Source organism: Heterocephalus glaber, unplaced genomic scaffold (genome assembly GCF_053883595.1).
Source record: "Heterocephalus glaber isolate CG9 unplaced genomic scaffold, H.glaber_assembly_v1.0 deba00001465, whole genome shotgun sequence".
Taxonomy (NCBI): Eukaryota; Metazoa; Chordata; class Mammalia; order Rodentia; family Bathyergidae; genus Heterocephalus; species Heterocephalus glaber.
This window is the reverse complement of record NW_028258312.1, coordinates 18,364,547-18,388,244: the sequence shown is the minus strand read 5'-3', so window position 1 is coordinate 18,388,244 and position 23,698 is coordinate 18,364,547. Positions and strand designations below refer to the sequence as shown.

The window sequence follows — 23,698 nt, the reverse complement described above, 5'->3', positions numbered from 1 at the left end:
GCCACGGTGGCACGGGTTTTGAACTGGCTGTTCAGGAAATGTCTCAGGTGATTCTGAGTCAGCCCCTAAGTTCTGCAGAAGCATCAGACATAGAAATTGATGGGGACTCCGAGGTCAGGGACTCAGGGCTCCTGCCTGTGGGGAGAAAGTCTATTTCTGCAGGTCAGTGGAGGACTTTGGGAGACTCCATGGTACAGATGGCAGGGTCACTCAGAGGGACTGAACAGGGCGGGGCATGGCTCTGCTTTACATGTAAGCTATTCCTCTTCCAATTCTCCTTGAATTAAAAAGAATTAATCATTTATTTAGAAGCGCCACTTCCAGCCAGTTGTCCAGTTGACACGGTTGAAGCTCCTTCCATCAAAACAACACTGAAGAGGCTCAGGAAGGAAACATGGACTTAGAAACCAGCAACAAACCATCTGCTCCCCTTCTCTCCTCCCTGAGCTTAGGGGTGAATTCTGACCCGAGAAGCTGTGAGTGGGGTGACAGCGAACAAGAATGCAGATGTGGTTCTACTACTGGGGGCTGTTACCCCTTCCTTCCCGATGCATGGCAGTTGTGTTCCTCCTATCCTTGAGCTCACAAAATGGGAAAGCTCAACACCTGAGGAGAAGAATTATAATAAAAGGAAATCAAAGCTGCACGCTACATACTATCAGAAGCAAAAATAGAGACTCTATTAAGAGAAAAGAATATATTAGCAATTTTGAGCAAGAATAAAAAATTATATAAAGAACCCAGTGGAAATATTAGTTCTTAAAATAAGGTAACTGAAATAAAAGACATAATATATGATGGACATAGGATAAGTAAGCGGAAGAATGAATTGGTAAGTGGGAAGACAAACTTAAAGGAATTTTTTTTAAGAAAGAGTAGAAAAAGATAAAGAGATGAAAATATAAAAGGAGAGCTAAGTTGTAAGGAGGTTAGACATTACCATCCCCCAGATAATAGAATTCCCAGATAAAACAGAGCAGGAAGTACATGAAGAAATGATAGAGGGACTTTTCCCAGAATTAAGGAACATAGGAAATTATTATTTAACTGGGCCTGTAGCATACCCCACGGGGAGAAGAAGAAAAACCCACTCCTAGACATACTAAAAAAATTAGGAGCATCACAGACAAAAAGTGTAAAACTCCAAGAGAAAAAGCAATCATTTTGGAAAAGAACAGGTGGTCAGTTGCCAGGGGTCTTCCCCACCGAGTGCAGGATGTAATTAACAGATTTACAATCTCATATTCCGACCACATTCAAATGGGAGGATTTCCCCTCATAGAAGGTTTACCACAAAAACCCACACTGAAAATACTTCGGAGGAACAATCACACATGTAAAACAAACAAATGATGAAGAAGGGAAAAACAGGTCACCAGTATCTTGGTAAAATTAGAATTGTCTGAAACTTAATCTTCTCTTAAGTGGTCCATGGTTGGGATGGTTGGTTTCATTTCCACAAATCCATAAGAGGAAAATTCTGTCTGCATGAAATGGAGGGGATGGGAATTCATACAAAGTAGCCGACGAAACGGGGCTCCCTCCTGGCACTCGGCTTCTCCCTTCGTTACTCCATTAACTGCTGGTCCTCTAGCTTAACTGTGGTCTTATTTCTTCAGTTCATGTCGTTGCTCTGCCGTAACCGCTGTAACCGGTCCCTGAACAAGAGTTTGTGGCTCCTCGCACATTTCAGATTCAGAAATCGTCTCTCGGACATGTGTGCACGAATGGGTGTGTGCTCTCACACGCGTCCCTTGTCCCCAAGGCACCCCAGAGTTCAAGGTGACTGGGTCAGGGGATGCTCGTGGTCCCTCCATGGGCTGGTCCAAGTTTACTGTGGAAGGCTCTTTCCCGGGGCTGAGGCTGGGTCCCGGGTCAAGACCCTGTCACCCTCACCAGCCTTTGCCCTGGTGTGGCTGCTAGGCTGCCGGCCTTGTAGGGAACTGAAAGGTGCTCAGAGCAAACTTCAAGGAAAGGCAGTGGACACTGCCCACACCTTCCAGATAACCAGGTCTGGATTAGGTCGAGGGGCAGCCTTTGTTACCACCGCTACCCCGGTGTCTTGTTTTACTCTTCCATCAAAGCAAATCCTAACTAGGAGGGACCTCCAGGGGAGTTCGTGGCGATGACTCATCGGGACAGTTACGTGACCATTTCTCTTTCATTTTCTCCCACATCAAATAATCCATTCCAGGGATTATCTTTTTATATGTAAAAGTAGCCATTTTCAAATGGGCATTTTAGGAACAGAACTGTTTTCCCAGAGGAATTGTTTTTTACAGAGGCTCAGAGAATTAAAAACAAAAATGAGACTGTTAAAGTGGACCTGGAAATGAGGGCCTGGAGCCTTCCTCTCGCCTCCTGCTCCTTCCTGCTCCTTCCTGGCAGAGCATGGCCTCTAGAACGAGCCCCTGAGTGTGTGACCATCCGTCAGTGTTCCTGGTTTTAAGCAGAAAAGGATTTATTTCAAAGCACTGCATGCCCTGGGAGGGAGAGGGGGCGGGCTTGGAGGTAGGAACAAGGCTCCACAGCATTTTGTAGTGAAGATGCTGGAGCAGTCGGGGGCACAGGAGCCCGCTGGGCACAGCCGTCCAGTGGCTCATTCCAGGGAGCCTGACCGTGGCCTGTGATCCCTGGGAGGGGCTGAGCCCTGAGGCTTCCGCTGCTGCCACTGCCTGTCCTCCCTGGCATGGAGCCTGCCTAGTCCTTCTTCTTCCTTCTCCCCCTTCTCCTCCTCTTCTTCAACATTAATTTGGTTTATTGCCCCCAGTTCTCAAGCCAAGCTCACACCCTGGACTAGACCCTTACTCATGCTTTGTGCCTGACTACACAGCACCCCGAATCTCTCTTATATCAGTGCCTGCCACTCTACCCTTTGATGCCATTTAATAGACATTTCTCAAGGTGCCCACACAGGCCTCTAGCGATTTAAGGAGCCAGTTGCAATTTCCAGTGACCCAGCCTTCTGCTCTGTTGCTTGGCTCCCAGTCATTACTTTAACCTGCTGTCCTCTCCTGGGCCATTAGGCAACAAGTGTGCAGTCTCTGCGATGGCAGAGCCGAAGACATGCTTACAGGTGCTTTTCCTTTATTTGCAAAACTTACTAAGTTCCTACTCCATTTAGGGAAGTAGGCCACTGACTTTGAGCCAATGTTGTTCCTGGCCCATAGAAGAGTCAGCCACACAATGTTTTAAAACTTTCCATGGGTTTAACTGATGGCTGATGGCGATACATAAATAAAAGTAGAAAGTAGAAAATGAGAACAGTAAAGAAGAGAGAAGCAGTCACTGTCCTACCTTTCAAAAACAGTACAATTAGCATTTTCATTTATTTCCCTCTGGTTATTTTTACTTAGGTAAAAAAATTAATAGACTTCATTTTTGAGAACAATTTTTGCTGTGTGGTAAAATTTAAGGGAGAGTAGCACATTTGTTACAACTAATGAAGAAGTATGGATTTGCTGTTATTAGCTACAGTCTGTTGCCTGTGTTAAGGTTTACTTTGTACGTTGTACAGGTGTGGGTTCTGACAAACATATAAGATCGATATCTACCATTTTGACATCACAATGAGTAGTTTCACCACTTATCTTTTAGGCTGTCAGTTCCTACCACAGTGCACTTCTGTGCACAGCTGCTTTATCTATTTCTCGCAGGTGAGATGACACAGGCCTCCCTTATGTCACCAGGTGGGCACTCGGCATGGTTATAAACACCCATGAATGTCAGGGCGTGCTCGATTCTGCACTGGGCCATTGCCCTGACCATGGATGTTCATGTTGCTGACAGATTTCTCTTACTCTATAGGCTGTTGGAAAATTCGTTCATGAAAATAGCTTTCCAGGAGTTGATAGCACTCAGGGGAAAACATTACTGTAGGAACAGCAGAGCGTGTGTCCGCCAGCACCTCCCAGACAAAGGGCCTTTGTGTGGAAGCCGGTGCCAGCCTCCACATGCCTGCTTGCACCCTGGACAGCCGTGAGGCTGGGCCAGGGACCTCGCCTGCTGGGTCTCAGGTTCCCTCCTTCAGGAAGGACGGGAGGCACAGGATTCCCTCTTGCTGTCAGCTGTCCAGGGTGCCCCATCAGCCCTACACCTGGTAGTGGTTTTTAATTTAATTTTTTTTCTGTCTTATGGTGTTCAAGGAAGTGAACTGGGGCTGTGTAGGAAGGTTTTGATGAAATATGTCACTCTGATCACCCAGCGAGGTCAGACTGCCTCACAGGATCTTCAGACTGTGTCCCCCTGTCCGGAAGCTTTCGCCACAGGACAGACAGCAGGCATAGTGTCCCTCTGCCATGTCTTACGGGAAGGGCACCCTAGAGTTAGTGAAAATAATAGTTGTTTTCTTTATGCTGAGGAACTGATAACCACAAAGCTCAACATCTGCACAGCCCTGGAATGCCCCTTTCTTACTGGGTAGCTCCTAGTTGAAAAAATTTTTTATTCGTATGTTAGTATGGTTGTGGTACGTCATAAATATGCTCACTGTCGGGAGTTGGTACCTGCACACCCCGCGTCTCCCTCCCTTCCTACCCCCTCTCCTCCCTTTCCCTCCCCATCTCCACAGTCCGCCTCCTGCTTCTGTACCGCAGGGCCCCTTTGCAGTGTGGATTCCTCCTCCCCACTGTCCCTAGCCGGCATGTGGCAGGACTGGAAGCCGAGTCAGTCAGCGCTTCCCACACCCGCCCCAGCTCCCCTCACAGTCTGGTCCCTTCCCACGGATCTGCGAGCCTGTGGGTCCCAGCAGGCCCACGGCCTCTGTGCCCAGAGCACCCTTGTTTGTTTGTGCCCTTGGAGTTCGGCCTGTCCCCTGACCTCTGACCGAGAACTATGTGTCCCAACCATTTCCCAGTCTGACATCGTGGCTTACAAAACAAAGTGCAACGGGGCTCCGGGGCTCCGCTCTCCTCCAACCCTGCCGCCACCCCCAGGCTCTGCAGGAGTGAGGGGTGTGGTCCAGTGGCCATGAGTCAGTTTGGCCCTGAAATAAATAGGAAAAGATACCCTTGAAAGTTCAAATTCTGCCAGGGCGCACATTAGAAGCACAGTCTTTGGGCCCCAAAGACCTGAGTATGAGTCCTCCCTTACCCCTGTGCTGTCTAATTTCAGGCAGCTGCCTCTACCTCAGTTTCCTCAGTTTCCTGTGGGCAAAGCAGGGCTGCTCACAGTGTAGATCTCACAGAGCACTGCAAGGATTACGTGGAGAAAACCGGGGTGAAGGCCTCGGACCGTGCGGGTGCAAGGAAGCCCTCCGGATGCTGCAGTTTTTCTTATCCAGTAGCCAGGAAAACCTAGAACCATCTCCTCTGCGGCCTGGTATTCCTAGAACTTCGGCAGACGCCTCCACGCTGCCGGGCAGTGGTGTTAAACTTACATACTGCTTAAATAAAAATTTCATTACAAACTATATAGAAGTGAAACCTTAAAGAAATAAGGGTTGGGGGTTTTTTTGTAATTTTCTTTGTCGTATTTTTGTTAGTGCACGTTTGCGGTACATAATGAGCACATTCCTCGTGGGGAGTTGGGACATGTGCATAACACATCTCAATTCTTTTTACTTCCCCTCCCTCAGCCTCTCGGCCCCCTTCCCACGGGAGGGCTGGTTTGGAGGAACCGTCTGTATTTCTGCTAGGGTTTTTATTCTTGTAACCAGGCCTGGCAGGGGAGAAGCCCCGTTCCCGCCTTCCACCCCGGCGCCCGGCAGGGGGCGCTGCGCACTCGCGCTGTCCCCAGAGTCCCCGAGCGGCCCGCCGGGAAGTGGGCTGCGCGGCACCCGGGCTCCGGCGGGGCGGCGGACGCAACCGATGACACACGGGCCTTTGTCGGAAGCGATGGGGATCTGGCGTCACCGCCCGGTGGAAAACAAAGTGCTTCTGCCGGGCTGGCCGGAGTTCACGTTTGCTCACCAATGATGCTGGGCATTTCCAGGCAGGGTGAGTTCATGGGGAACTGCAGGACCTTGCTGTGACTCAGATTCAATTTCTGTAAACGAGAGTCTGATTACACTTTCTTGCACTTGGGGCGATGATTTGAACTTTTAGGTCATCAATTGTTTTTGTGCTAGCTGAAGAGTTTTGAGTATTTCATAAGCCCGGGGGGGGGCACTCACTCCACTCACTCGGGGACTCGTGGGCGATTTTGTCACTGATAGGACTCCTCCCCCATCCTCAAGGGTTACTTCCCTAGCACCGAGCCCTACAAATGCTGGGGTTTTTGTGTGTCTGTCATACATGCCTTATCATGAACTCCCAAGACGAGCATGAGTTTCATTTTCCTTCCCCGTAATTTTATTCATAGAAGATTCATTCTTACAGGAGATCTTAGCAACCCCGACATACGGATTCCTTTTCCTTTCCTTAAGTGGAGAATTTTCACCTTGTCACTTAAACAGTTCATAGCTTCTCTTTGGCAGATTTAAGTTGGTGGTGCCATTACTCTTGCACTGGGGTTGTTACTAAATAAGACTTACATGGACACAAGCACTGCGCACCATGATGGACATTCTGATGACCACAATGGCTGCTCAGTGACAACCGAGTGGGTGTCATGTACAGTGTGCATACATTGGTCAAAGGGATGGTGCCTGCCGTAGGCCAGACGGCAGGGGACAGGGTGAGATTTCATCATAGCACTGTGAATGGTGTGCAATTTAAAATTTGAGGACTGTCTATTTCTGGAATTTTCCATTTAATACTTGGGAACATTGTTAACCATAAGACTAAAACCACAGAAATCAAAACTGTGGGTAAGGGGGCAACTCCTGTATACTGTTTGTTTACATGTTCAAAAGTGTTCTGTGTAGAAATCCGAGAGAAACATGCCAAGCATTTTTTTCTGGCAGGAAGCCCTGGAGGGGATTTTTCCTGGGGAGAGGGATGGCTGGCCAGGCTTGGTAGCAGGAATGCAGGTGACTTGTGAGGTGGGAAGACACAGCTCAGAGGCAGCTCCTGTCCTCCTCCTTCTCCTCCTCCTCCTTTTCCTTCTCTCCCTCCTCTCCCTCCTCTCCCTCCTCTTCCCTTCCCCTTCTTCTTCCAACATTTAGAAAAATATCATGGAATTGATCAATGACTACAGTTGATCTGTTCTGAAGATTTTGGCCAAATTTGTGAGGGAAAGAGACAAGATGTGGTTAGAAACTAGAGAAAAACAGCAGACTGGGAGGGTTGGAAAGGATTTGAGCAAGCGAATCGGAGGAGCCTGGGTATAACACCCTGGGTTCACACCAGGAGAAGCCCCTGAAGAGAACCAGCCTGGGAGGGAGGATGAAAAACATCATCTGCAGGAGCAGCAGCGGGCCTGAGCTTGTCTGGGCCATGTGAAGGTGGCTCTGTCACTTGCTGCTCTAGTGCTCTGCTCCTGATAGTCCACTCTCCATATTTAAGGGGAAATACATCCTCTAGAAGTTCCCCACACCCCATTCCTAGTTCTGGCCAACTGATCCCTCTGGATTTTTTCTACTAATTTTAATCTCTTTTTCTCAGTTTGTGAAATCCCAAATCTCTGTCTTTGAAAAGTTTTCCTACAGAAATCTCTGTGTGTGTGTGTGTGTGTGTGTGTATGTGTGTGCGAGCGTGCGTGCCTGTTGATTTAGGTACTTTTTTTCTTTTTTAATCTTTAAGGTTTTTGCTCAGGAAAAAAATCTTGGGGACAGGATAACGTGGGAAACTTCTTGCCCATGGTCTCTCCAGTGCCTTCTCTCCCTTCCTGGCCTCTTAGGTGTGGGTCGTGTGGTTGTCTTGCCGATCTCTTGCTCTAGTGGAACTGGGTAGGGGCTGAGAGGAGGGGTGTTAGTGGGGCACTGGGCACTTCTCAGATGCAAGGGTGTGAATGAACATCCCAGGTAAGCAAATGGACAACCAAACACATAAGCGAGCAAACAAACAAACAAAATCCCACACATTTGTCCAGCCAAGTCCAGGAGACCTAACTCTGTCCAACTGAACTCTCCCATGCCATGACACACGGGAAACATGATGCGCTAATGCATACTCTGTTCCCATGGATGTGTGCAGTGTTATGAGTCATTTTGGGCTTGTGATGTAAATTCTATCCCTTTCTTCCTCGCATACTGAGCTTGAGGATAATGAAGAAGTTCTCATTCTGTGTGTGTGTGTGTGCGTGCGTGCATGTGTGTGTGTGTGTTGTGTTTATATGTGAGAGCGAAGGAAAGAGCTGAAACTTTGCCAAGTGGTAGGTTACGATTGCTCCAGGTGCCTCAGGGCAGTAGGGAACAATAAAGCTTGAAAAGAAAATAATTGTGATCAACACACGTAGACTCCCACACGTAGGCCATGCTTTTGTTTAGCACTTTTTAATATCTGATCTTTGCCAAAAGGGTAGGGCAGATTCTAGTGTGGGGGAATCCTGAGACTCACAGAAGGCTTGAGTGGATTTCCAAAGACCATTTATGTCAGAAATGCAATTAAGTCTTTCACGTCCCAGTCATGCCTTTAAACTTCTGCCTCTCAGCCCTTTGGAGGTGACTGGGAAAGACCAGGTTCTGGTCTTAAAAGTGCTTCATCCTCTTCAGAGAAGCTGAGGTCAGGTGCCTCCTACAAGTCAAGAAGCTCTTGCCAAGCAGGCCCTGGCTGTTCTGGGCTCTTGGGTGAAGGTCCTAACCCTAGGCGATGCAGTCTGGTGGGTGAGTTCTGTACTCGTGAAGCACACAGATGGGAGGCTGCTGGGATACTGCTCCATCTTCTCAGGTTGAGAATACCGATTGTATCTGCTTTGGGAGGAGTGTGGAATGTCAGCCACACTTTCACCACGTAGCCCTTGACCCTTCCCATGGACTGTTTGCATATGGAGATTTCCTGCCTGTATCGTTAGCGTCTAATTCTCCACTGTTGCTCAAGTGCACGTGGCCATGCTCCACTGACTCATGCCTGATGGCTCTGACAGAGCCAATGACTGCGGAATGGAAAGAAGTCAGCATGGAAAGCCCAGGAATGGTCCTGTGGCCTGCCCTGTGGGTTTCTGCTGATTCTTCAGGACAAGTTGCAGACAGTTTAACTTTCAGAATCATCAGCTCTGTTTGCTTCCCTTCTTTGTGCTGCATTGGAAAAAGGATATACTGTGGAAGAAAGGGCACTGGGTGTGGCCAACATCCTAGGCCAGTGGTGGTGATCCTATGGCACCCGTGCTGCAGCGGGCTGTGGCTGGTTATGGCTGAAAGCTCTAAAAGTTTCGCCAGCACTAGGCCATTCCTCCAGGTGGCCCCTTCGGCCCACATCTGTGGCCAAGGCCTCATGGTGAAACAGCTGAGTCACGACTTGCTGCTCCTCTGCAATTACAGACGTCATCACCTCATCTGACACGGAAGGGGTGTGGATTGGACATGCAAAGTGCATTAGGAAGAAGCAAACCTGTTTTCATGAAGTGAAGGCTTTTTCCAAAAGTCTATAGCTTAAGTTATAAAGACCCACAGCAAGCATCTCCCCTTCCTGCCCCTACTCTATGGGAGATGAAAATCCAAGGTAAACTGCTCTATAAATCTCTCGTCCTAGAGACATGCCTTCTAGTCACTGTGCTTCATGTTCTCAGCAGTCGTGACTGGCTAATGTACAGGCCCAGCCACTCTGTTGCTCCATTTCTCCTCACTTGGGTGGTGAGCTCACTGTCTCTCAACACCTTATTTAGAATCACCTTCACGATGAGTGTGTTTGCCCCGAGTCTTGTCCTATTCTATTATTTATTATTTTGCTTCTGAAACTCAAAAAAATATTTTGTTGTTCTCAGGTCGTTCCCTGGGTATGGCATGTCTCCTGATGACTGGAAGTTCTTCCAGCGCAGAGGTAATACCTTTGGATGCCTTTTTGTTCTCCCTTCTGCTTCTTCCTTCCCCCGGGCTATGTGCAATATCAGAGGCACCCAGTGTCATTTCCAGTCACTGCCAGCCCAATGTAGTCCCAACCGAGCTAGGAACAAACCCCCTTCCTCCGAAGTTCATGTGAATGCCCCCCCCCCAAGTATCCAGGACATCCGAACTAATTAAATTTTATATTCCACCTCTACCAAACATGACCTTGCTGAAATCTCTCCCATTAGATGACAGATCCAAATGTTTCTATCGCACGGTTGCTATTTGCCACATGCTTCCTGGACAGGTTTCCAGGTAACCTTAATAGTTGCGTGCTTCTGGGGAAGAAGGGGGAGAAAATAACTCACCTCTTCAGTAAGTGGTTTTAAAAATATAACAGCATTTAAAAGCTTTTAAAGAGCATTTCTTTCCTTCTGGCTGCTTGGACTCTGTTTGCTTTGTGATAGGAGCTCCTCTAATGCTCTAGTTTGGCAACATCTGACCGAGACAGAAGGCAGGTTGAAAGAGAGCAGATTGATTTTGTCTTTGGAGGGCTTTCCATGGGGGGCGTGGGAGAGAAACTGCTCAGGGAAGTGGTGGTCAGTGAGGTTTACCTCTCTGCATGTTCTTCACTCATGTGTAAGGCTAAACAGATTCTGTCTCAGCAAGAGACACTGTTGGAGCTGTTTGTCCTGGAGGTCTCAAGGAGGTAGTGGGGGTCTGGAAGGCAGGGCACTGGGGCTCCCATAGCCTTCCCACGCACCCTCATTTCCATCCTAAACTTTCTGGGGAAATGGGCCCAAATTGCTCCTGTGTTTTGATTTGATGTGGCCACAGAGTGACCAGCCAGGCTTACTCCAGGGCAGCTGGTCTCCAGGCTTCAAACTAAGCCTGATTGTCCAGTTTTTGGAAACTGGAAGGTTTAGCCTCTGCCAGGGCTTGGGGTTTACTTTCCTCATTGCATTGAGCAAGGATCTCATGTTTACAAAAATCCCAGGCACCGGGATTTCTTCCCGTCAGGGCAGAAAGAGGAGGAGTAAGGACAGGATGTTGAGTAGATTTCACAACTTTTGTCCCTTCATTCTCGCCCAGCAAGGATATGTGAGATCCTGGAGATGAGGGGATTTATTGGTTATTTGAGTTCTGAAAATATAATTTAATTTTCACTGTAAATCAAATTGTTATGTTTTCCATGTATAGTTTTATTTTTTCCAAAGCTATTCTTAGGGCCACATTAATAAAACATCTACGCTATACTCTAAATGCTCCCTGAGAAATGTTATTTCTTGGGGTTTTTTTTTTGTACCGGGGATCAAACTCAGGACCTTGCGCTTGTGAGGCAGGTGCCAGAACCACTGTGCTAAATCCCCTGCCCCTCTTGTTTGTTTTTGGTAAGTTTGTTTTGTAAGTTTTGTAAGTGGTGTTGTGATTCCTTTGAAAGGTATACATTCTCTACCTGGTTGTGTGTGTGTGTACGTGCATAGCTCAACGGTTTTGAAGTCAAGTGTTCATGCAGTATCTGGTGCTACCTACCAACTACTAAAGGAATCTCAAATCTTCTTGTTTTTCCCATCCATCTGATGTGGTCAAGAGCAGATTGCTGCACCATGTCCACACAGCAACCATGTCCACACTTCAGGTATCTCCCACAGGCTCTTCCACCACACTTCCTAGGTCTTCAAATAAATATATCAATGCCCATTTATATAGTGGGTCTATGTTGGACTTAATTAAAATATGCACATACATCTTTTAGAAGACATTAGATGTTGGGGGTCATACAAGTTCTTACATATGTGAAGACAGTAACCAAATGTACTTGGTGTTCGTGAACTCTCTAAAATGAAGACTCCAACCTCCCACCGTGCTGAGGAATAAAGCTTCATGACTTGGCTTTAGACTCTAAAAGTACTGGGTTTCACAATTTCCTTAATTAATTGGAGCCCTTCAAGGGTGGGCCAAGAGGAACTAAATAGTTCATGTGAAGGCAGGTTGAGGCTTGCAAGTCCCAGATTTCCAGCAAGATTTAACTCTCTGAGTCACATCAACTTTGGATGGCAATTTCACTGGGGAGCAGGGAGGAACAGATCTGTAGGATTCTAGAAAGCAGTGCCTCAGAAAGACATTTAGAGTCTCCACAAATCAGAAATATCTGGATTCATGTTCTGCTACTCTACCTTTCATAATTTAAAATAAAGACCATTCAAAGCCACACGATAACTATGAAAAAATTCTCCCATGATAACTACTGGGTCGATTAAAATATTTTCAGTTTTTCCTTTTTCATTTCTGCCATCCTAAATACATGCTGGGTCCCTTGTTACTTACGTTAGCAAATCTAGCAAGACAAGATCAGAGCAGCTATGGAGGTGCTATCTGAGAGAATATAGGTGGCAGGCTGGGGACAGCTCTAGGTAGTGGGTAGCATGCCTACCCAGCTAAGGGTCCGAGTAGAGGGACAGCCCCAGCAAGAGCTCCAGAGTGGGTAGATTTCACGACGTATAGAACAGTTCCTTTTTGGTTCTGAGTGCTGGTTACATGGTTTATGACTTGCACATATTCATCTTCTGGCTAGAAGGCTGAAGACAAACATATACAGCTCACTAGGAAAATAACCAAGGAGCTAAGTGTAATGGGGAAAGCAGGCAGCCAATCCTGGACAGACAAGGGTGGCTCATAGTCCTTCACAGCTGATGAGAGGCCAAGCCAAACCAATGTGTCTGTCCCTCAAAGGTCAGCCATCTGGGGCTTTGTCAGACCAGGAAGGGAAGGGAGTTTCAAAGGGCCCTTTGTGGAGCACACACTGCCCTGGCCCCTGAGATTCAGCTCAGGATCTGGAAACTTGTGTAGCAACCACCTGCAAGCGCGATGCTTAGATACCAGCCAGGCCTGTCCCTGGTCCCTGCACTCCCTCCCCTCCAACACTTTTCTTTTTATCAGCGCTAAGGTTTCCCTTCAGGTGGGAAAGAGGTCATCAAAACAACAACACCAGCTAATCTAAACAAAAAGTGCCCCCTACTTGCAATATGAAATAGCCAAAAGCTGAAGTTATTTACCTATTTGTAGCTAGAACCAAAAATGTTAGATCATATTTTTTGTTGTGTGTTATTCAACAAACTATGTAGGAAATAGATTTTTGAATCCAAGACATTTTTGTTTGTATCATAAATCATACTGCCTAATGGAATAGGGAATACATTAAAAAATATATGTATATATTGAGGCATGGGCTTCTAACAGAAACTCAACGTATAATATACGTTATATAATGCGTATGTATGTACATATACCCCAACATACATATACCCAAACACAACAAAACTATGAATAGATTAGTAAGAAACTTTCAACTTGCTAAAAGTTGAAACATAAAGTAGATTCTCACTTGTGATTAACTTCCTCTTTCTTTTGCTGGGTCATGCCTTCTGTGTGTATTGTAATTTCTTTCTTTTACTCAGAATGGCTAATGATGTCCTTACATTCCTGTCTGTCTTTTGTATTATAAATTATCAATCCTCTCTCTCTCTCTCTCTGTCTCTCTCAGAAAATCTGGGAATTGTGCCTGTGCTTGTTGTTTTGCTCCTAGGGCTCATCAAGTTTTCAATCAGCACATAGTCCTTGTTTGTTTTCTGTACTTAGTTTCACTGGCCCAGCAACCTCCAGAGCTCCGGGCTCTTTGGCCTTGGTGTTTGAGGAGAAGACCACACCCAGGAACAGAAGGCCTCACCTGCCCTGGCTCACTTTCCACTTTCTTGTCTGGGGCCTTTGGGTGGTCCTTTAGAGGTCCTCTGAGATTCAGCCTTTGCAGCTGCTTACCTCACAGAGTTATTGGGGACATCAAACAAAATAAGGACTACCTAGTACTACTCAGATATAAATTATGTTACTATTAATAACGTTTCTGTTTTATAACCAAGACAAAGGAACACTGGTAGTAATTCATTTGGTATGTTTTCTTTTTATTCTTATTCAATTTGCATGTTCCCTTCTTCTATTTCTGTCCATGGTTCTCTTCAAATTTTGTAAGTCTAAAATGATGCTGTCATTATTGAGTCATGACTGAGTCAGCCATTGAGAACATGAGTCAGCTGAACCTCAGGGAAGAAGCATTTCAGGTCCAGGAGGAACTGACATGATGGAGTCCACATCTGTGGAGGATGAAGAACCTTCTTCTTTCATTGTAAAGTTCTTAATGAAACCCTAAGTCCGAGATACAAACTAGAACTTCCAGGCCACAGAATTCAGGAACTCAATGGACAACAACAGAGTCCGAGGGATTCACAAAAGCTTCACAGTACACATTTGAACTTACAGGCCTGGTAACCTATAATCATCTTTGAAGACAAGAATATCATCCTCCCAGCCAGCTGCATGAAGCAGGCCAAGCCTATGGTTACGTAATGGCTTGCCTTGCAGTCCTGAAAGCTTGCTGACAATAGGTTCTTTCTCTCCACCCTTTCATTGAAGTCTCTTAGTCTAGGAGGGTTGAATGTCTCTTAGAAGCTTGGGCTCAATTAAATTCCTTAAGCATTGGTCATTATCACCCAGCATGTTTCTATTGTGATGGATATATTTATAAATCAGCAATTCCAGTTCATCTGTGAAACCTATTACGAGGAGTCTTAGTCTTTGGTTTTGAACTGTGGTTTCGTAGAGTGCTTGGCCCCTTTTCAGAATATTTTTTAAAGCATAAAACAAAATATTCAAGACACCAAGGAAACCAATTATATTGAAGAATAGTTATCAAACACTTCTTAAAAATATGAATGATGTGATTCTTTGACATAGGTGCTTTATTCTTTTGATGGTTGTGGCAGTACTGGGGATCGAACCTAGGGTCTTTGCATGGAGCCACATCCCTGGCCCTGTTTTAGTTATTATTTTGAGACAGGTTTTCACTAAATCCATAAGTTGCCCATTCTGGGCTTGAATTTGCAATCCTCCTGCCTCAACCTCTCACAGAGCTGGGATTACAGGTGTAAGGCACCATACTCATCTTAGCTGCTTCTTTATTAATATATGAAATGAGATTTGCTGGTAGGTTTAATAAATATTGCTCTCTTAAAATGGTCATGAGTTTACATTTTACATATTTATTTTAAATTATTAGCAACAACTGCTGGCTGATAAAGTCACAAGTAACTCTTGTGGTTTGTTGTCTACCTTCATGATTGAAAGAAGTGCTAAGTTTCAGTTAGAGGTTAGTAAAAATAAATAGGTCTTCCCATTCAAATTTATAGAACCGCCACCCCATGAATTCTAAGCAAGAGCTCATCAGATTTCTCTAGGCCCCAAGGTATGTGCCCTCGCTGCAGGGGCAATTGTTTCTGATCCATAGCACAGTCGCAGGGGCTAAGGACAGCATTGCCTGCGTCTCTTCTTCAACAGCCCCACGTTCACCGTTCAGTCCAGCCAGCAGCTTCTGTCCTGTGGGTTTAGCAGCAAGAAGTGGTCAGAGTAATTTGGGACCTAGGGTCAGTGTACATGGTACTTGCTTGTGTTTTTGCTAAGGTGACCTTACCGCTTCACAACAGGCAGTCGGGGTTTGGGATGACTTGTCACAAGAAACTTTCAGATAAAAGTCAGCTGAGGCCCATGCCCAGGTGTGGCATGAGAGTGGAGTGTGAAGAGACAAGAAGTGTTCAGGCTCAGGCACCAGAGCCAAGGTTGGGCAAAGTTCTGTACAACTTCACCCCCCAGCCCTGGACCTCGGGTGCCAGAGGAATGTGGTCCAGTGAAGACATCTGCAGCCACTTTCCAGCACTGAGCTGAGTACCACATGAGCAGCACAGTTTGTAATAGCTAAAACTTGGAAACAGCCCAAGTGCCCATCAACTGGAAACTGGATAAAGAAGATGTGTTTTTTTAAATAAAATGGAGTACTACTCAGCCATAAAGCATGAGAAACTAGAGGCATTTATAGCTAAATGGATGTATATTGAGGCCATACTCTTAAGTGAGATAAATAGGACACATATGTGTAAATACTGAATAGTTTCTCTAGAGCGAGAAACTGAAAGTGTAAATAAGGATTAAAATGATTAAAATGAGGGTCAGGGATTTAGCTCAGTGGTTCTACTGTCTGCCTCGAAAGCAGAAGGACCCAAGTTCGATGCCCAGTACCAAAAAAAAGATTAACATGAATAATAATTTGAAATAGGAAGAAAAGGTCCAGAAGGGTAGGGGAGGTGGGAGGGAAAGGGGAAAGGAAAGAGGGGAAAGGAAAAATTATGAGAAAAAGAAAAAATGGAAACAAAGTCTATGTAAATAGGAAAGGGTGGAGGGGGTGAAGGGAGCACAAGGAATGGGGAAAAAATAAGAACCAAGATACATCATGTACAGGTACAAGCACCCAATGATAAATGTAAATGTATTGTGTACCTAAAATGTACCAATAAAAGAATTTAAGAAAAAAAAAAGAAATAAGCGTAAAATCAATCAGTCTGTCTATTGTCTATCTGTCTGTCTGTCTGTCTGTCTATGGCTGGAGGAAATTGGTTTTAAGTTGAGGCCAAAAAAGAAGCAAAGGATGTACTGATTTCCAAAATTAGGCAACCTCTATGTAGAATATGTTTAAGAAAGCAGGAGGATTTAATAGACCTTAGAAATAAGCTTTAACATTTCCAGTGGCATAGTTTTTAATATAGACAGAATTTTTTAGTAGATGTTGCTATTAATGTTTCTTATTTTAGTGTGTATAATTTTTCAGTGAATTTTATTGGCATTGACCAAATTTTTTATACATATATATGTATCAATGTAGAATATGTGTTATATATTATGTATATGTAGTTGTTTATAAATCTTCAAACATGTAGGTAGCTAACACACACGCACAAGCTAGATAAACAAGAATTCCTTTGAGAACATGAAGGATGGTAAACCAAAGCCATGATGTGATAGGGGAAGGCTCGTGCTTCTTTACTTGTTAGTCACTGAGTCACATACCCGGTATTTCCAGATAAATGTCCCAGGGAACTACACATGCTTTGAGGATTGAGTCAAAATAAGATGAGAGAATTGCTATGAATAGAAATGAGAGAACGCGAGTTGGTGGTAGGTTTAGGAAATGTGGAAATGAGATCATATCCAGAGAACAACAAATTGACTTTGGAAAATAACCCTTCTCTGAACTGGTGAGGAACATGTAGTCTAGCTGGAACACAGAGCCCACCAGGGGTTCTGGGAAGTGGAATTGGTTGGCTTCGAGTTCCTACTCCTGAAACAGAGATCACTGGAGGAGCAGGCTGTGGCTTCCAGGTCAGGGCCATCTGCTCTCAGGCGGCTCTGTTCAATGCCACGTGCTTCACAGCAGTCTGCCTGTGCCCCATGACATCCTCACTGCTGTTCTGAGAAGCAGTGTGGTCTCTCTGTTCGCCACTCAGTGGTTACTGAGTTTAGCAGAAACTCTCCTGCCGCACTAATATCACCCTCTGCCCTCAGGTGTGGTGGCATTGACCCTTGCAGTCCCCTTCCATGGAAGGTTGATGGTTAAAGACCCAGCCATCGTTCTATCCAGAGTTGTGGTTTCATATTTTAACTATGGGGAAAATAGCACCGTGGAGTTTCCCTAGGATGGATCTTCATAGTGCTCTCAATGGAACTGTGCAACATTTAGGGTTCTTTGCTCTCGGGAAGAATCTGATCTCTGCTTTGCTTTATAGAAGTCATTTCCTTCCTGGAACATTTAGAAAACCACTACACACTGCGTTCTGGGAGATATGGGAGGATTAAGAATGACCTTTAGCTGAGGAGGGAGGCGGCAGAACTACAAGAGATTCTGGCCTATTTTCTTTTCATATGTATCATGTTGCACCTCTGTGTAAAGCACTGGTAAAGTCTCAGGGCCAGCCTCAAATAGACCCTAAATATTCCCAGCAAATTGGCCTTCAATCAGTAGAAAATTTGTCTAATTACACTCCAGGGCAAAATCCAGTTATAATCTTCTAAAGGTGTCTCCCATTTAAAGGGGAGTGGGTTGGGATTTCTTTCCAAAGGAGAAAGATAAGATCAGACCACATGATGCTAACACCATTTCCTTGAACTGGGTGTTAGCTTGATATCTTGAAAAGCACTTTTACAATTTTCCCACTTGATTTTTCAGACAGAAAGCTAAGAGAGCAATGCTATATCTAAGAGTTACACAATTTATAAGAGATATAATCAACAACAGGGAAAAACATGTATTTTAAAATTTCTCATGTGTTAGTTAATAAAACAGGCATGGCCATTAAAGGGATGAATCATGCTACACATACAGACTTCATTCTGAAAGAAAATAAATGTATACAGAACACCTACTCGAAGCCAGGCATTGTGGAAAGATCTTAACATGCAGGATTCCACTTGATCCTTACCACGGGTTGGTGGTATTAGATACTTTATAAAGTAAAAAAGTGAATGTTCAGGAACAAGTGGCATCACTGAAGGAAGATGGTAGTCCTAGGTGTGCCTAATGACACCCAACCCCAAAGCCCACTGTCTTGCCATTGTACCATCCTGCTTCAGGCTACACAGGGTGAATGTTACCCATTATTTCTTTGCTTTCCTCACTTTTACCATCCCTTCAACTGAATGTGATCACTCTTATCTAACTCTCCATAGCTCCATTCATCATCATCATCATCGCCATCATCATCATCGCCATAATAAGGGTGATCATTCATTGAGCCTATTTAGTGCTTCTTATTATAGTTACTTAGAGATTTCTCTTCTTGCTCAGGTTACACCATATGTTCTCAAGGTCTCAAGTCTTACTCATTTTTATCTTTAGCAGCATTTTGCATACTGTTCTACATCTATTATCTCCTAAATAAGTGTTTTTGAATGAAACTAAGTGAAGTGAAATGCTCATAATCCAAGGAGTCTATAAATAAGACTGTTAAAAAAATTAATACTCTAGGGAAAGATGAAAAATGTTTTCTTTACTCATTGCCTTGAAGCCTACCAAAAATGACTTTTTATTTTTTTTAATATGGGGATTGAATCTAGCACCTTCACACTGAACTACATTCCTATCCCCTTACATTTTTCTTTTTAATTTTGAGACAGAGTTTCACTAAATTACCAAGTTGCCCAAACTGGTCTCAAATATGTGATCCTCCTGCCTCAGACTTCCGGAGTGCTGGGGTTACAGGTGTATGCCACTATGCCTGTCTCAAAATGGTTTTCTAAACTGAAGTTTTGATGTGCAAAGCCCATCTATAATGAAACTAGGAAATAGCCAGAATCTCAAATCATATAATCTGCCAAATATATTGAAACTGGATCAAACCAAGAGAAACTATAGAGAGCTCAAACATACATTCTTGACTCCGGTTTGGATGTGGGTTTCTCTGCAAGTGACAGAAGAAACCCTTGGTGCTATTCTTACTTTGAACAAGGACTGAGGTTCTCGATAGGACCCAGGAAAAATGCAGAGCATTCCTCGGGCAGTTGGTTACACTCCGTAGAGATGAGAGGATGGTTGGACAGCTGGAAGGAAGTTACTGGGCAAGATATGTTTATTTTCCTCCAAAATAGAATTCCTATTTCGGAGGGGAGGCAGGAAACATGAAGAAGCAGTAATGGTAACCAGCTTTACCCTGGTGGAGCTGATTCAAAGAAAGCCTTTCCAAATAAACATAAACAACCATGGGGGCCGGGATTTAGCTCAGTGGTTCCACCGCCTGCTGTGCAAGCGGAAGGACCTGAGTTCGATTCCCCAGTACCAAAAAGAAAATAAATAAATAAATATAAACAACTAAACAAAAGATTAGAGCTGGGAGTTGCCCCCACGCCCCTCATGCCTGACATCCTGCCTGGACAAACCACTGGTCTGAGAGGTCAGACAAGGTGGGGAACTCGGCTCTCGTGAGAGACCAGACCATATCTGAAGCCTGCAGGCCACCCTGCTCATCCCCGACACTGCGCTGTAATTAGCAAACCAGGAGAGAACTGCATTTCTTTTAGAGCAGAATCTGTGTTTTTACCTGGACTTAGACATCGACAACACCAAAAACAAATAAAGACTAAACCTAAAACATCAGAGGGAAGAAGCTGTATAGTCAAAAGGCAGGTGAAGAATAAACTCAAGATTATTCCACCCAACCAAAAAGTTTCATATTATCTACATTCTCAAAAAAATTAAAAAATATACAAACCCTTTGTAATGAATTTTAAAATGAGATATAGGAGGTCAAAGAAAAATAGGGAAAAGAAGATGAGGTAAGCTAAAAGGGAAATGAAAGAAGGATTTTCATTCTAGAAATGAAAATCCCATTAGAGCAGAGAGTGTTGAAAATACACTCAGTGGTGGAGTCAGACTACAGAGAATAAAATAGCATTTAAGTTGGAGGGGGGGGACACCAAATAAAATTAAACTGGGAGAAGATGACAGCTATTAAAGGCAGCTATTAGCCAGCCAACACACGGAAGAATGGCATTTCTGATTTAGACAAGACAGCAAATGAAGCAGAAAAAAATGTCCCAAGTAAAATGAAAGAAAATTCTACTAAAGAAAAAGATGATGCAATGTGTAGATTTCAGGTGGGAAAACGTGATCCAGGAAGATCACCAAGAAAACACATAGTAAGTCAAGCTACTGAACTGTAAAGACAGTGTAAGAATTCCATGAACATATAGACAGAAAAGGCCAATTTCTTAATGGGGGGAAAGATCAGGCTGCCCTCAGGTGTTTCAATGGAAATATTCAACTAGAAAAGAAGGGGACAATAAAAATCTAGTTAATCAAGAGACAAATCAAAATAAAGTCTCAGGAATGGGAGAGCAAGGTCAAAGGCAAAGGTCGAGCCTTGAACCTGCTTAAAGATAGGGCTGAAACCCATGCATGTAAAATTCACAGTCAAAGAACAGAATGCTGGAGCAGATGTGGGGGAAGGAACTCTACTACGTTGTTGGTGGGAATGTAAACTAGTATAACCACTATGGAAATCTGTGGAGATTCTTCAAAAAAACTAAAAATAGAAATTCAATTTGATCCAGCTATCCCCTTTCTATGTATCTTCTCAAAAGAGTCACAATCCTAGTACAGGGATACATGCATACCCATGTTTACAGCAGCACAATTTACAACAGCTAGATCTTTGAAACAACGTACATGTCCATGAACAGGTGAATGGATAGGAAAAGATGGTATTTATGTACAATGGGGTACTATCCTGCCGCAAAGAAAGATAAACTTGACCCTTAGAATTTTTTTTTTTTTTGGTACCGGGAATCGAACTCGGGTCCTTGCACCTGTGCAGCAGGTGGCGAAACCACTGAGCTAAATCCCCGGCCCTTGAAAGATAAACTTGAGGGATTTGTAGGTAAATGCATGCAACTTAAGGACATAATGTTAAGTGAAATAAGTCAGACACATAAACTCAAATATCACATGCTTTCTCTTATATGAGAAACACTATATTTATTATACTATATATAATACTATATATAGATATATAATATACCCAAATAGAGAGTAAAATAGAAGAGAGATAAATAGGAAGCAGAGAGTTCAAAGATTTTCCCAGATTATATATTCTGTTGTTTGAAGAATATTTCAATATATATGATAATTTGTTTCATTTATGTTACTAGTTTATCTTAGTTCATTGAAAAGAAAGTTTATGTTATCAACTGTTCCTTTTTTGTAAGAAACTTTTTTATTCATATTTCCTACTGATTACTTCAAAGATAACAATACACAGTATAATGACTATTGTTATTCTCTTATTTGGCTATGAAATTTTGTTTTTTTCATAAAACAAAAAACAACAACAAAAAGAACAGAATGCAACATGTCATAATATAATACAAACATGTAGCATAACATGATATAATAACATAATACATCAAAATTGTGGGCAAGGAAATGAGGAAATTAGCTTTTATTTTTCTTTCCTGATCTATAGCATGGAGTCATAGTTACCACCAAAACTTGCTGAATTCAAGAAGCAAAATTCAAAAAAAAAAAGAAGCAAAATTCACTTTCTCATTTCTCAAAATTAATGATGTACAGTGTTTCAAAGTTTTGTATTTATGAATGATTTCTGAACAGCCTTTGTCAGTTATGGTGTTTTTTTTTTGTTTTTGTTTGTCTAGAGAGAATTTGATGACTAAGGCAAGAATTAATAATTAAAATGGTAAGCCACTGAGATAAAAAAATAATTTCTCTGGCCATTGTTGGGAATGGTTCCTGTTTTGTTTTTGACAGAAAGTCTCACTATGCAATTTAGGCTGGCCTTGAACTCATTATGCAGCCCAGGCTCTCCTTGAATTTGTGGCAATCCTCCTGAGTCAGCCTCTCAAGTGCTGGGATTTCAGGCATGCACCTCCACACCCTGTTTTTTTTTTGGGGGGGGGGCGGTTTTTTTGGTACTGGGGATCAAACTCGGGACCTTGCACTTTTGAGGCAGGCGGCAGCACCACTGAGCCAAATCCCTGGCCCCTACACCCTGTTTTTTACTATTAGGAATAGTCTGAGTCTCAATCAGGAGAACTTATTACAATGCATAATTATAATATAAATGATAGTATACCATACAACTGTTAATAAGAATAAAATAAGCCAAGAGGGACTATCATGGTAAGACATCCAAACAATATTGTTAAGTAAAAACTTAAGTTGCAAATCTGCAGTTTGGTATCCTATTTGAACACAAGAAAAAGAAAAGAACTGCATGGAGATATACAGTCTCCTTTGAAGCCTGGGATTGGTGAGTCAGAACAGGAGCCTTCTACTTTTTGCTATATTTACTATGCACCACTTGAAAGTTTTTGCAAAGAACAAAATGGGTTTTTTACATCAGATGAAGAAGTCCAAGGTCGAATCTTTGTTTTTAATTGGATCACCATTACAGACACGGTTGCTGAGTTGGGGAGGTGATCTGGTAACATTGCTTTGCTCGAGGGTGTCCCTCAGACTCTGTTCCTATCCCAGTAGCACTTCTCAGGTGCACTCAGGACCCAGTGTCCACACCTGGCCCTCCTGTCTGTCCTGTCCTGCCCTGGCTGTACGGGGTCCAAACTCGCCCTATGATTTCCAGATGTAGTATTACCTCAACATCTGGACTTGATGTCTGGCAGTGTTTTTTTGTGGGGGTGCAAATACTTTTTAATGGGTAATTTAAAAAATATAAAGACACTGCAGACCTCTGCACTGCTGCCAGCACTGGCCACAAGGCCACACGCTCCTTTGCACCCAATCCTGGTCAGCTGGACTGGCCATTTCCCCTTTGTTGTTTACTATGCCCCTGCATTGTCTTCAGACTAAAGGAACACATTGTCTTTTCTATGGTATGACTTTCGTTGTTGAATTGCTACTGCTGATGTGCCTTGGTTATGAGCTCCGATTTGCCCTTCTTGGCATTGGCAGTAGGAAGTCTGTTCAGCCATGCCTGGGTCCTTTCATGGAAATTATATGCAAATTCTCTCTGTGTTGTCTGCACAGTCAATCACGGCTCCTGCCCAAAGACCCAGAGTAATGCGACAGTTTGTACCAGAGGACTCATCCCGTCCTTGCCTTGACATCTTGAGTGCTGTTGGAAAGGGACTGAAAGGTGACAGGGACATTCTTCTGATTCTCCATTTTTATTCTTCTATACCAGGCCACTCCTGGAATGCTTCTCTATGGACCTTGATTCAATTCAATTCTTTAGACACAGAGTAAAGGAAAACTTTTCTGAAAAGGGAAACTTTCAACCTTCGGTTGTGGGTCAGTGTTTATACTCACACTTAGTGAGCAGTATGTACTGTTTTAAATTGGCACCAATGATCACTCAAAAATCAGAGACAACACTTTTTGGCAGTATGGTTGTGGTAACAAGAAAGCACTCTGTGGCCATCTTGCCTGAGCTCAAAGTCCAGCTCTGTGGGTCTCTGCCTAGCGGTGTGACCCTGAAAAAGTTACTCAAC

The 23,698-nt window shown here is 43.8% G+C and overlaps 1 protein-coding gene across 12 annotated transcripts in view; it reads left to right on the top strand.

Moving 5' to 3' along the window:
* LOC147826601 (uncharacterized) overlaps positions 1–23,698 on the top strand; it is a 93,785-nt gene that overhangs the window by 21,884 nt on the left and 48,203 nt on the right. For 8 of the 12 annotated variants that reach the window (XR_015438956.1, XR_015438957.1, XM_087180950.1 and 5 more), the window contains one exon: positions 9,742–9,797. Coding sequence is in view for 6 of the 12 variants with exons in the window: in XM_087180950.1 (XP_087037076.1) it covers positions 9,742–9,797 (56 nt within the window). In the remaining 6 variants the exon portion in view is untranslated. The other 4 variants (XR_015438958.1, XR_015438960.1, XR_015438961.1 and 1 more) reach the window with 4 other exon arrangements.